Source organism: Meleagris gallopavo, chromosome 3 (genome assembly GCF_000146605.3).
Source record: "Meleagris gallopavo isolate NT-WF06-2002-E0010 breed Aviagen turkey brand Nicholas breeding stock chromosome 3, Turkey_5.1, whole genome shotgun sequence".
Classification (NCBI taxonomy): Eukaryota; Metazoa; Chordata; class Aves; order Galliformes; family Phasianidae; genus Meleagris; species Meleagris gallopavo.
This window is the reverse complement of record NC_015013.2, coordinates 23,954,558-23,969,068: the sequence shown is the minus strand read 5'-3', so window position 1 is coordinate 23,969,068 and position 14,511 is coordinate 23,954,558. Positions and strand designations below refer to the sequence as shown.

Below are 14,511 nucleotides of genomic sequence, written 5' to 3'. Positions count from 1 at the left end.
AACAGACGAGCACTGGGAGGGTGTGTACGTGATTAAGACTAACACCATGTTTAAAATCAAACAATCATAAAGACCTTTGAAGAGAGCTATGGTCTTCAGCTAGCCTCAACCTACATATTCCTTTCTGGTGACCAGGGGATGCTCAGAGTCATGATGGTAAGCATATTTTGAATAACAAGATTCATATTTATATCTAATCTATATTACAATTGCTATACTTTGTTAGGTATAGATTATAATTAAATAGTGATTTGAGTGCATTGCTGTGTCACTGTGCTAAACCAAAATTCCCCATAATTGCAAGCAACTTCAAATTAATAAAGTTCTATAGTGTATATTATGCCCTCAACATATAAATATCCAGAAGAACACGGCTAGAGAGTACTGCTCATGATAAGGTTTCAACAACAGCAACAGAAAGATATCCTAGAAGAGAGTTTCCAAACGTAAGTAGCTAAAACCTTACCTCATCTACTCCTTCAAAAAAATAAATAAAACTTTCAACAAAGACTTTAAGAAGAGAAACAGGAGAAAAAACCTCTCTTGAGCCACAGAATGTGGATTTTCTGTTTGCATAGAAGATGAAAGTGTCTGCACAAAGAGTAGCACTAAACACGTGCAAAGAACTGTGGCTGTACTCTTACATGTTATAGGTTATGCATGTAAAACCTCCCTACAAGATAAAGGGAGCTATCTTTGACCAAACCTACAATTTTATCTTGAGGAAGAGAATTTATGAATTAAGCAATTAATTTTTCTAGAATTTTAAAAATAATTGAAGATACTTAGTAAAATTTCAAGTCTTTTGTTAGCCTTTTACCCCTCCAAAATGGAAAGATTCCGATCAAGAGTATCTATAGAATAAGTTTGTGTCACCATAAATTTTAAAGGCACACTTCATTTCCATCATCAAAGGAGGAAAAGGGTAAGCATAAATCAAATATTGTTAGGTTAGTTTATTGTGTTCTAAAACATTTTAATATAACTCATAGATAGAGTTAAACTTATTTGGGTAGTGATGCATCTTAACTCTCAGGTATACATTCAATACAAGTTCAAACTCTGCTTAGCATTCGTTGAGTTCAGGTTTCTAACATGTGGGGATAAAACAGAATTGTATCATTTTATCAAAGTATAACATGCATAGTATTCAACTACGCATTAAGTTTTGGGCTTTTTTTTCTTAGAGTACAAAAGATTTAAATTGCCCACAGAAAGATACAGTTCCATAGCTCCACTTAGCAGTAAATGCATCCAAGAGTAGAAAACACACAGAAACAGATGGAAAAGCACAATAGAACTACTCAAGTTTTCAAAATGACAAAAAGAAACAAAAATCACCAAAACAATGATGAAAATTTAATTGCCTTCAAAAATCCTTCACAGAGCTCTAGTTACAAAAGCAAGCTGCCTGAAAAGTATTGGCAAGACAAGTGGAAGAGGGTTCACTGAGGAATCCAGAGAATGCTTTTACTGTTTCATTTCCAAAGAAAACAAAACAACAATAACAACAACAACAAAAGAAGAAGAAGAAGAAATAAAACCAATTACTAACCAAAGCATTCAGTTTAGTGTTTTAATAGCACTTTATTTCTCTCCAGAATAGGTATGCTGCTTTGAAAAAGCCATGGGTCTCAGAAACTCTTTTGTTATGCAAATAAATGTAGCTGTCGATTGATCTTGCTTAATTCAAGCAATTCAAGCTCCTCTCAAGCAGGAGAGGAATACTGAAAACAGGAAAATCAAATATACAGAAACACGACGTTCTAGATAAGGAAGTGGGAAAGGCACATCCAACTCCTCTCCCATTGCATTTAAACAGGGTCATCACGTTAGATTAGACTTTCTGAAGCATTCTAAAAACTACTAAAAGAAGTTGACCCATGATTTGAAGCATATTTTACAGCAGCTTTGTTAAAAGACCAACCCTTGAAAACATCTAGACAAACCAATACAATACAATTCCTCAAAAAGGAAAAGAAAACACTCACCATTCAACCTGCCTTGTCACAAAGCTGCCTTCTAATCTTTAGGGGGGGTTATTTTTAACTTACTCAGCTAACTCATTAGCTGCTCCTAAATATTTTGAGTTCATCTGGATCCTCTCAAATGATTTCAAGTTACAATTGAGAACCCATTCCACTAGGCAAGTTAAAAGACATGAATTTAGATGTGAAAATATTTTAGATTTTAAAAAGCCCCATGAATGACAATATGAGAAAGATCAGCAGTGTTACAAATTTTATATATTTAAATTCCAATCCAGAGTTTATTATTACTTTCTTAGGGTATCATTATTCCAAACTCAAAACTCTTCTGCTAATGACAAAAAGAGTTGAGAGAGAAGTGCTGGTGGATCAGAAGAAACGTGTTCAGATCCTGGCTGCAGGATAACAAAGAATATTTTTGTCTTTCTTTATGATACCCTTTAACAGTGCTTTAAATTAGCATTAGACTGAACTGCCACTAAGTGGTATTCTACCCAGCTTCCCTAAAAATTATTGGCTCAAAATTACTAAATTTTGAACACTTCCAAAGTTAAAATAGAAAATATGCAACTGCAATTTTATTCTCATAATCATCATTTCCTTCCTCCTCTTCAAAGATGGTTTTGCTGGGAGATTATATTCTCTCAACATTGTTCCATCACACTAAATTTTATATAAGACATTCCAAACCTAGCTCATTCCCAGCAATACACAAGGTATGTATTTTGCGTTATTATTATTTTTTTTTTTTTCAGTGAAAGAGTTTTCACTTTCTTCATACTCGATCCATAGATACAGTAGCTATAGATGATGACTTACAGAATACAGGTATCTGAAAAAGAATGACTTGTCTAAGTGTCTTCTCTCAAACGCTGCCATTTTCAGAGAAGCCCGCGAATTTACTCATGGCTATGTTACAGAGCTCTACGAAAACAAACCCAGATTAAATCAAGAACTCAAGAATCCTGTAGAGCAGAGCATAAAGTATATCTATGATTTTCTTCCTCACCAGCCACTATGATCTCTCTTTACAAAACTCCAGTATTGGGAATCGCACATCTCAGAAGCAACCCCATCAGCTTGAGAAAGCATCTGAGAAGCAATAGCTCTACTCACACAGCCTTGTATTTTAATAGTATGTTGGTCCATTCTGCACCCTTAGAATAATGCTATCCAATATATACACATTTGTTGTATTCAAAATATCTAATGCAGTCAAATTCCTGTTACAGTGTATTAATATCTAAAATAAATATATTAATGAAAAGAAAGATGATACAAGGAAGTGGGATCTCTTTGAAATATTTTAAAATCTCACTGGAAAAAAAAAGATAACTCCAAAACTATGGAAGTGAATATATTGGCACATTACTGAGATGGTGAAAAAAATATATAAATTGAATATAATTAACCTGGGTCTGAAAAAGAGATGCCAAAATACACAAAGGCAAAGATAGTGCCTGATGTGTGAGGATGAGCAAAATATGAATGTATCATAACTGAACCTATTTAGAAAGATCCACAGAACACTTCAAGTTATTACACTAATTATTGGTTCCTACAAGGAAACAATGAGATTTTATTTATTTTGGCGAATATCACACAATATAGCATTCAGTTTAATCAGAAAAATAGCAGCAGAAATCATTCTGTGAACAGATTCATGGCTAAGTACTTGGACAACTGTATGAAATGCAGTGACTAAATGATTTCCTAAGCCTCTTCTGTCCTTATAAAATTAGAAAACTAGCCTGGATTGAAACATTAACCTAAATTTATGATTTTCTGAAACCTCAAAGATGATATATAGATGTAGAAAGAACAATCTGACAGATTGAAGAAAAGAAATTAAATCTTTCATCTTTTGTCATTTTCATCTGTAGTTTTACTTACAGATATAAAGAGCGCATAAAGTACATACGTTTGTCTCCAGGAAGTATGAATACCTAACAAATAAGTTCACAAAAGTCATGCACATATATTACCCTCATTTAAGAATGACACACGTTACAAAGTAATAATGATTACATGTTGTGTGTGCTTTTAGACTAGTTTTAACTGAAATTTCTGTAAAAAACAATTTGATAATAATAATACTGGTTATTTTTTAAAAGTATCTTTCTTTAAACAAAAAATATGTTAGCCTTATAAAGCTGGAGCAAATTTAACAACCGAGATCACTCTTTTATCCTTGTTTTAACAGGAGAAGTTATCAGCAACCATCTCAAATCCAGAGACTTCTGTTTTCTCTGGAATCAGTACTGTGACTTAAAGAACATATTAATCAACCATTTCTTTAAACAGAGAGAGAAATGTTCCAGCAGTGTAAGAGACTAAAGGTTTTTATTTTGTTTTTAAAGGGAAGTGAAAACAAGCACTTGAAAAATAGTAACTTGATTTGAAATAGGTAGATTTCAAAGCAATTCAGAAGAAATATTAAATGTTACACAACTCCTTTGCGTAAGCTTTATGAAAGAGAGGAGAGCTGTTCTCTGGAATAGGCAACTGCTCAGATGGTGAAAAAACATGAGTCACAAAATCTAACAGAAATGTATGATACTATTTCTGCATTAAACATAATTGTCAGTGCCTCAAGAGCTCTCTCACTTTTAGGAAATTATTTTATCTCATGTTCTCCAAGCATTTTCACTTAAAAAAACAACCCTGCCAAAACAGCCTTTACTAGATCACTGTCACTACATCCATCCTCAGCTTCCAGGAGAGCTGTTTCTGCATGCCAAGAACTGAACCACTGTGAACCACATGTCTATAGATTCCCAGTAAAAGCATCAGCTTTACTATGTATTTACTCAAAAGGCTCTCCAGCAGCTATTTTTACCTACAAAAAACAGCATTATGAATGGGTCTCTTCCCAGGAACCTTTTAACACTGAGTAGGATCAGAAGTCTCTTGCACAGATGAGAATTCTTAATCAAAATCGTACAGCACTTTTTGCAGAAGAAACCTTATAGATGCAATAGGAGAATTTGTGTTCTCAGAAATCATGATTTCTGTTTGTTGAAATTTTTTTTCAATGTTTGCAGACACAAAAGTAGCAGACAATCAATGAAACAAAAAGCAGCTTTCACTTTAGAGAAGTTGATAACCCCTACTCCTGATGAGGACAGCTTGAAAATATCAAAGGTAAAGTTCACTGTCTAGCATCCAAAGATTTCTTAAAAATATGGTGTGTGATTCTGACGTCACCTCCAGCAGTGCCTATGACCTGGAAGAAGCTAGAAACAAGAAAAAAACCTGGGTTTACACCCCTTATCCTTTACTACTTCTCAAAGGTTTGAAACATGAGCATTATTCAGTATGCTTGAGAAGTTGTTAAGCACAAAGAAAATGTCTAATATGTTAAAGCAAGTAGTTTAGGATTCCTTAAAATACACATAACTCCTCAGCAACAAAATATAGGCTTCCACTTCCATTTAGTCATAAATCCCCACCTTGAAAAGCATGTAGCTAAATTCACAACAGTATGAATGCCACTTCACGTTAAAGGCAAAATTGTTTTTAGATCCCATAAATCTGTTCCTCAAAATAAGAGACAGCACATAGATCTTCAAATGCAAAGCTTCAGATTTTTCCAATAAATCATTTATGTTTCACATAAAAATTAAAACAAACATCACTTCTATGACTTCTCTGTGCCTTCTTTCATATATCCTGCCCTCTTCAAAGAAAAAAATACTCATTACAGTACTCAGTATTCTAAATCCCAGGTAACTCTCATGCAGTCACACAACATGCAAACACAGGCAATTCTCAAAAACTCAAGTTTCCTTCTGGGCTACAGTGAATAATAAAGAAAAGACTCATACCAAGTAGTGATACTATTCATTCATTCATCCTTCTAAAAATCAAGGGCTAGACATCTCAACAGGCAGATAGAAACTTACTTAATCTACTTCCCTAATGCTGAATTGATGTAATACATTTCATCTGCTTTAAGTATGGCAAGAGCAGCCTAGACTTGTTCCAACAAAACACTATCTAATAGAAGCCTATCAAAATATACATTATTATGGGGAACAGAAAACAGAAATAGAAAGCCAAATCAATTTGCTATTTCAAACCTTTACTACAAAGTAATAATAATAAAAAACATTAAATTACATGGCTTTCCCAGCAGCATGGCTGAACATAAATGCGTATCATAAACTGACTTTCCTAAAGTCACCATATATTCTGAAGAATGCATTGAGATACCCCTCAAAATTAGTCTAACTTTTGATCTTAGTACACACAGATCACCCGTCAAGAAACAAATTCACTGGAGAGAACACCAATGAAATTTTCACATTTTTACCCTGTATCACAATGACACAATCGATTATCTTTTTAGACAGCAGTAGCATAGGTTAGCTGGTTATTCATAGGAATCACAAACAAATTTGCTAATCTTTTCCATTTAAAATCATTTTTGGCTTGTGGTTTCAGTGCCAAGTTCCTCTAGTACTCTTTGACTTATTCATAATTTTTTTTGTGTGTGTGGGGGAGGATTTTATTTTTATTTATTTTTCTACAGTTGCAAATTACATGGCTAAGTACATTCTAGCACAATGATCACAAAATTCAGCAACAGAAAAGCAACTTCTCACTACTCAATACTTGTTTCACATTCCAACAGATAAGTACATGCATCTTCTACCAATTTGATGCCCATGTCTATATTTTTTCAAAGAAAAAGCCAATAGCTAATAAGAAAGATACTTTTCATGGTAATAATAAAGTAACACGGTCTGAAACACCTGTCTGAAGTCAAAACAATGATACAAGCTCAGTCCTGGAAGAAAAAATGCAAACAAACACTTAATCTGTGGGTAAATCTGAAAATAAAACAATAAGCACAAGATGACTTTTTTTTTTTTTGCCCAATGATGCAACAGCTATTATTGCAATGGTATTAGATATCATAAACCAAATTCATGTTAATTTCACTAATGAAGCAGTGAACATCTTATGCTGCTAAGATCACTACTTTATAACGGGAGGAACAACCAAGATGCTTACAGGAAGGAGAAATCTGACCAAAAGCAACCATCTATGTCTCTTTCCAGGATACCTGCTGCTACAGCTGAAGTGAACAAAGCAGCAGTGGAAACTAGGTGTTTTTACAAACCAGAACACAAACAATCTCTTGAAGTATAAAGAGGCATTAAACAAAATCTAAGACAATCAACCCACCAAAATTGACATAAAAACATCCAAAACTGTCTTTTTAGAATCATGCAGAGTGTCACTCAAAAGGTCTTTTTCCTTCTAAGATTTCTAATGTTTCTGATTTTAACTCCAAGGCCAAAAGCTTCTATCTCTCCCAGTTTTGCTCTACAATAATCTCATGCCACGCTGCGCATACAATAAGAATAAAAACAAGCATATGATGAACTTTAAAATCTTGGTATACTTTAAATCTTTTAACTAAAATGTCTGGAATAACAAACTTTTCTCAAACCTACTATTTGTCAGTAGTTCTTAAATACCACCATGGAACCCCACACGTAAGTCACCAACAAGAAAATGAGACATTTTTCAAAACTAATGTCCACAATAAAGACTAAATATGAAGGAGAAAATCAACACTTTAATTACATTGAAGCTATTCCTAGGACAGTACATGGAAGCATACTGACACAAATATTTTATGCTCTTTATAACTTGCATCTGCTAATAAAATTATTCATGTAATGCCTACTAAACCTTGGTAAAACCATCAAATTATAATATTCTCTCCTAACACGCAGACACAGTTCTGGCATACCTGTTCTTTAACTGATGCTAGAATGGCAGACGTTGTCTCAGTTTCAGATCCATCACCGTTGGATGTGTTCAGCACAGGACTGAGGGAGCTTGTCTTATCAGAAGACGAGGGCTGGTCTGGAACAGGCATAGCTTCTGCAGTTTATGGAAAAACAACAAAAAAGAGATTTATTTCAGACTGTGAATAATTTTTAAAATTCATTTCAAAGCAAAATATATCTCCCAGTCTTACTCTAAAATATTCACCACAGTACATTTGGAGAGAATTCAAATCATTTACAGTTGTGATTTTCATAAAGTATTCCAGTGGCAGCATCCAACACTAAATTACAGTATCACGAAAGTAATGAATCATGAAGTGCTTTGCAAACAGTAAACCAACTAATAATACGAGAGAAATATAACACTTCCAGTGCTGGCTTCCTAATTCAATTGACTATTTAGTATCTATTGTATTTTAAGCCTTGGTGACTATTCCTTTATTCCAGTCTAGAGGGTGATTTTGAAAATATTTTATCAGAGTGTTCTTGAAGAAACAAGCAAAAAACTCAGCACACCAGTTGTTAAACCATTTTTGAGATCCGTTACAAAACAAGACTCGTAGTAATTGCAGGAATTACTAGTATTCCTTCTTTGAAAAGGATGATACATTTTTTTCTGAAGGCTAAGCTATATTGTAATACCTCCACTTAAATGCCACAGCAATCACCATTCACATCAGTGGCAAAACCTTATGCTTGGCTCCAACCCACTTTACATAACTCAGGTTTTTACGAAGATAGATATTATTTATTTATTTATTTATTTTAATGGAAAGAAATGCAAAGTCTGAAGAAAAGTAAAGGGGACTTGGCTAACAGCAACACACAAAATTAAGGTCACAGAGTAAAAATCAGCACATTGCCGTGACAGGGAAAGCAGGGCTCTAAAAGAAGGGAGATTACATTCTATAAAAGTTTGGATCTAAGCTTCAGTACTGCCCAGGAACACTGATTCAGTCTAGATGGGGAGTCTTTTTCAAAAGCTTCCTGAAGCTCAGAAGATGAGCTTTCTTACATACAGTAAAAACATGAAAAAGCAGATTATTCATAAAAAAAAAAAAGGTCAGTTATTCTCTAAAGTGAAATTTCCATATCTTTCAGACTAGATTAGTTGACATGTTGAAGCACAAGATTACTATCATAAAACATTACTTTTCATTAAAGCAGCTACACATTTTCATAATCCCTTTTTGTAAGGAAATAAACAGAAGTGATAAAACTTCGTCTTAGTTCTGGTAATGTACTTGCTCTAGGTGCTTAACTATTTGAAGTTAGTATGTGTTTTAAAAAATGGAACAAAACAAATCATTACTGGCTTGTAAAGTACCACAGAAAACACTCATACAAATAACATAGAATCATATCAGAATCATAGAATGGCCTGGGTTGGAAAGGACTTCAAGGAAAGGATCCAAGGATAAAGCTCCAACTCCCCTGCCAAAGACAGGGCCACCAACCTCCCCATTTAATACTAGACCAGGCTGCTCAGAGCCCCATCCAATCCGGCCTTGAACACCTCCAGGGACGGAGCATCCACAACCTCCCTGGGCAGCCTGTTCCAGCACCTCATCACTCTCATAAAGAACTTCTCCCTGACATCCAACCTAATTCTTCCCTCCTTCTTCTCAAAACCATTTCCTCTTGTCCTGCTATTATCTACCCTTACAAAGAGTTGGCTTCCTCCTGTTGGCTCCCCTCATCCTAATGCCCCACCATCCTGCATAATCCCAAAGGACAACTCTGCAGATCTGGCATTTTCATATATGTTAACCAGAGGAGGTAAAACCCAGCAAACTAAAAAAGACCAGAAGTCAAGAGTACCCTAGTCTCCCTCCCAGCTCTGCAATGAATTGCCATTTGATGCCCAGTTTCCCTCTTCATCTGACAAACCAAAAGGAGTTGCCTGCTCTGCCCCCAGTTCCCTACCACAGCACATCATTGATGACTGAACCTGGCTGGGAAGAAGCAAACACTACCTGAAGGCTTCTGGCTCCAGCCAGAAAATACTTGTTCTGTGCTGCAGCTCTCCATACTGGACAAGATTTAATTGGCAGAGTTTTTTGTGGGGAGGAAGAAGAACACATGGTGACCTGTGTGGGAAGAGATCACCCCTCACTTCACCAAAGGGAAAGAGTATAAGATGGAGGAAGAATCACAGAATTGCTCAGGTTGGAAAAGACCTTAAAGATCATCAAGTCCAAACACAACCTAACCATACTACCCTAATTCTAACAACCCTCTGCTAAATCATGTTCCTGAGCACCACATCCAACGGTTTTTAAACACATCCAGGGATGGTGACTCAACCACCTCCCTGGGGAGCCTATTCCAGTGCTTAACAGCCTTTTCTGTAAAGAAGTTTTTCCTGATTTCTAATCTAAAGTTACTCTGGCACAACTAGAGGCCATTTCCCTTTGTCCTGTCACCGGTCACCAGTGAGAAGAGACCAACCCTGCTCTTGCTGTAAGCACCTTTCAAATATTGGAAAAGAGCAATGAAGTCTACCCTCAGCCCCTTTTCCCCAGACTAAACAGCCCCAGTTCCTTCAGTCTGTCCTCATAGGGCATATTCTCTAAGCCCTTCACATGCCTTGTTGCCCTTCTTTGGACCTGCTCCAGCACCTCAATGTCCTTTCTGTATTGAGGTGCCCAAAACTGAACACAGTACTCAAGGAGAGGCCTCACCAATGCCGAGTACAGGGGCAGGATTACTTTCCTAGTCCCGCTCACCACACCATTCCCGATACAAGCGAGATGCCACTGGCCTTCTTGGCCACCCAGGCACACTGCTTGCTCATATTCAGCCAACTATCATCAGGATGGGCAGAGACGTGTCTTGTGTTCATTTAGTTGGATGGGAGGAGATAAATCTTTTCCTTGTGTTCATTTAATTGGTTGTTTTCTTCGTTTCTCATTACTACAATCAATAATTTTAGATTTATGTTAATTGGAAATATATCTAATTAAGCATAATTCCTGAACTCAAGGCTGTTTTTTGTCCATGAGACTCTCTGAGAGCAAATCCAAATGAGGCACACTGGGGCACAGTTTTTTCCTATTGCTGTTAGGTTTTCAGGAAGATGGAAGAAAATAAGCCTCTATGAGTTACTGGAAAACATGCACATGCTAGACAAAATGCTCAGTTAAGCACAAACCCTCCAAAATACATAAATTTGTGAGAAACTATAAGGGTCAATTGGGAAGCCTTTGTGATCATAAGAGACTACTGATATGACAACACCAAGTTCTCTGCTCAGAATGAGTAATATCAGTATGACACACTGCCTCTTGCTATCACAAACTTGTTTTGGAACTGCATTAAATTTATTACATTTTAATTTTCAGATGCTTTTTGTAAACACTTTGTTTCAATAAAAAGGCATGGTATATCGCTCCAGCAGTATTTGAAATTTTCCAAAAATCAATTTAAATAGAAAACAAATCTGATAATGCAACCAACTGTATTTGCTTCAATAAAATAGGCTCAATATATGGACTGAGCAGTGCTAATATTCTACAGTCAACTCATGCGTCCCATGATTTTTGGCTTTTTCTTGTTGTTTGTCTTTTGTCCTTTAATATATAGCTTAAAATGATGAGTAAAAGAAAAGGCATTCTGCCTTTAGAAGTAATGTGTTATGCACCCATTAAAATATTTCTTCTGGACAAAATACAATTTCTATCTCATTAGTTCAGTTTATTATTACAATTATTTGAGGGTGCAAGATTGTAACAAATTGCATTTAATAACATGACACTGAATCTCAGCGTGACTTTAGCCAGCTGAGCCTTTAATGTAATGTGCTTTAATGTTTTTGCATTATGCAAATTCATATGAGAAAAATCATATACAAAGAAAGCAGAGAATTGAGTTTGCAATATGACAGAGAAGCTACTGTACTGAAAGCAGTTATGTTCAAAAAGAATCATACATGAATCAGGAATAGTATTGCTCAACACTAACGGAGCAGCCAGCATTTGAACTGAACTAGTCCATTTGATCAGATTAGGAATACATTTTAATTCAGTCTGGTCTTCAGTATAAGAAGTCAGGCACTCTCAAGTCTTAATGGGGCTTATAACTGCTGGTACTTAAAAATTACAGAAGATGGGGCTGAAAAGGGCCTGCAAGTTCCCCATCTCACTACAAAAATTTCCCAATGATGCAGATTCTCTTTCTTCCTAAGTCACTTGGAGCATTTAACATGAATAATCAACTCCTTACATCATCCCCTTCTGAAGCCTCCCATGGCCTCCTCTGCCTGTTTTGGAGTTCTATCCACCTTACTGGCAGAAAGCTCGTTTTACTAGTTAACATGCTTTTCCCAGTACAACCTCAGCATGTCTTGTACCATCTGAAGCACACACAGAAATCAAATTACTTCATCACTAGCACACATGGTCACAACACTCCTCTGCTCTGGGCTCTCTTTTCTAGAAAAAGCTACTCCAATTATTTTCATCTTTCCTCACAAATTACACTTGATGATGATAAGCTTTTAACAAAAGGGAGCTTAGCCCTAAATTCAAATGGAAAATTATAGCAAGTAGAAGAAAAATAAAAATTAAGAAATGTAACAGTATACCGTGGCTGTATATATAACTATAACACAATCTGTTGTATTTGATTCCCCCAGTTTCCTGCTATTTCATATCAGCGTCAGAGAAAAACAAATGAAATTCTGTAAGTTAGAGCATATACATGCTCCTGAGAGAACCAAATTTAAATCTTAGATGATCATTCATAGATGAACAGGAAAAGTACTACCAGCCTGTTGGGAACATACTGAAAGCTGGATATAAATAATTCATGTATTCCCATACTTAATATCACTGGCAAAATTCTATGTGGAGTTTGATTATTTTTTTTTTCTTCTCCCCCGTTATCTTTCTAAGAGAATCTGAAAAATTCACCTCATTTTGGGGAAAAAGAAGAATAAATAAGGTTATAGATAAAAAATAAAATGTCCTCTTCCCTATGCGTGTGAGGTGAAGCCAGGGCAGCCTTGTGCCAGACACAGCCAGCTCCAAGGGCCCCACCACAAGGCATGGTTGGGCAGCTCAGGGAGACCTTGGGAAGGGCTAACATTTTATACTGCATATCAATCCTTAGGTAAAATGAAGAAGTATATATGCTATTTATCCTCACATATGGAAACAGCAATGTCATATGCTATGGTTTCACTTGAAAATTTAATTTTAGAAGTGCACTTTTATATGGACTTTAATCATACTGGACATGGACCTACAAGGGTGTAGCCATGAAGACATTACTGGCAAAGGTATTCTGGTGGCAGAATTCACTGATGATGTTGTCACTCTTTGTCAGTTGCCGTGGCTGTATCACCTTTCAATGAACTTATTCTCCTCCACAACAGAAATGCAATGCCTCATTCAGCACATTTACACAGAAGGCGGCCTAGAACTGAAAAAGCTGCATGTTCTTCTGTAAACCAAGCAGTTAATTCTTTTCCCACCTTTAACTGCATTGTTTTAATAGGTTCTGGTTCTTTTGTAATCTATGTTTAGATAAGAAAAAATCGGTTTAAAGAGGTAGATTTTTTTAAAATATTAGCTTGACATTCCTTTAAAGGTCACTTTGTTAATGTTGCTTGCATAGTCTACTGTTGCATTATCCCTTTCTGAGTAGAATGTACAGATGTGTCAAAATAGCTCCAGAATGTCTGAAAGTCTATGGTGAAAGAAGAACCACCAACTATGCTGCCAGCTGCATTATATCAGTGGAATCAGGAAATCCAAATAAGTTTCTTTAATTAAAAGGTATTACGGTAAAGAATATGTACTCCCCAGTGGGTTTTCCCCATACAACGAATCATTAATCAGCGAGAACATTCATCATAAAAGCGTAGGTCATGCTGTCTTACTACACAGAAATCAAATTTGGCTCAAAAATCTAATCTGGAGAACCATAAAATGACATGGAAGTAGCCCTGGATAAGAACCAATCAATTAAAAACAATTCAACATGCAGTTGTGCATCTAGAAATAATTTTTGCTTCCCATAACAACAACATTCTGTTACAGACTGCAGCATGACTATCATTTTAATAATATGCATTTCAAATATTCCTATTAAAATATACATAAAAAATAGCCAAAACAATCATTTCCACTAACTTACACTAGTTAAGCCAATTCAACTATTTGAGACTTAGTTTAGTCTGCTTATCACATACATTACTATTAGAGGCTAACCAAGATGTTTTCACTGCTTGAGGATTCAGGCATGCAAGGAATTATCAGCAGAAAGATGACCTATTTGCACCCTTCTGGAAAAATCAAACTGGAGATGTGATCGATGACTAAGACAGTATTGGCTCTAGGCAGCAATTTATGTACCTACTAACACTGCAATAAACTTTTCAGCATTATAGCTCAAATACTTACTGTTCCATCACATCTGTAACGAAAGTAAATCTTTCAGCTGTGTGACAGAGAAACTGGACAGGAAGTACATAAAGATGTGCCTTGCCTTCTCCTGCACACAGAACAAGTGAAACTGTAGATTCCTTTTACAGAGGGATCACTGTGTTCTGTCTTTGCTGAGAGTTTGATACAATTTATGTCTGGGTAAGGATTATTAAAAAAAAAAAAGTTGATAATCTCTTGAGTTCATGAATCAAGGGGAAGAAAATCTTCCAGATCCTGTCAAATATCTCAAAGAAGAAAATTTCTTCTGATTGCTTAAGTAGTTAT

The 14,511-nt window shown here is 35.7% G+C and overlaps 1 protein-coding gene across 1 annotated transcript in view; it reads right to left on the bottom strand.

The window, feature by feature from the left end:
- The window catches only part of CTNND2 (catenin delta 2), a 607,095-nt gene that overhangs the window by 507,287 nt on the left and 85,297 nt on the right, over positions 1-14,511 (bottom strand). Inside the window, exon 2 of the mRNA XM_019614298.2 lies at positions 7,756-7,889. Within this exon, the coding sequence (XP_019469843.1) occupies positions 7,756-7,884 (129 nt within the window). The 5' untranslated portion in view covers positions 7,885-7,889. The remainder of the gene's footprint in view (positions 1-7,755; positions 7,890-14,511) is intronic.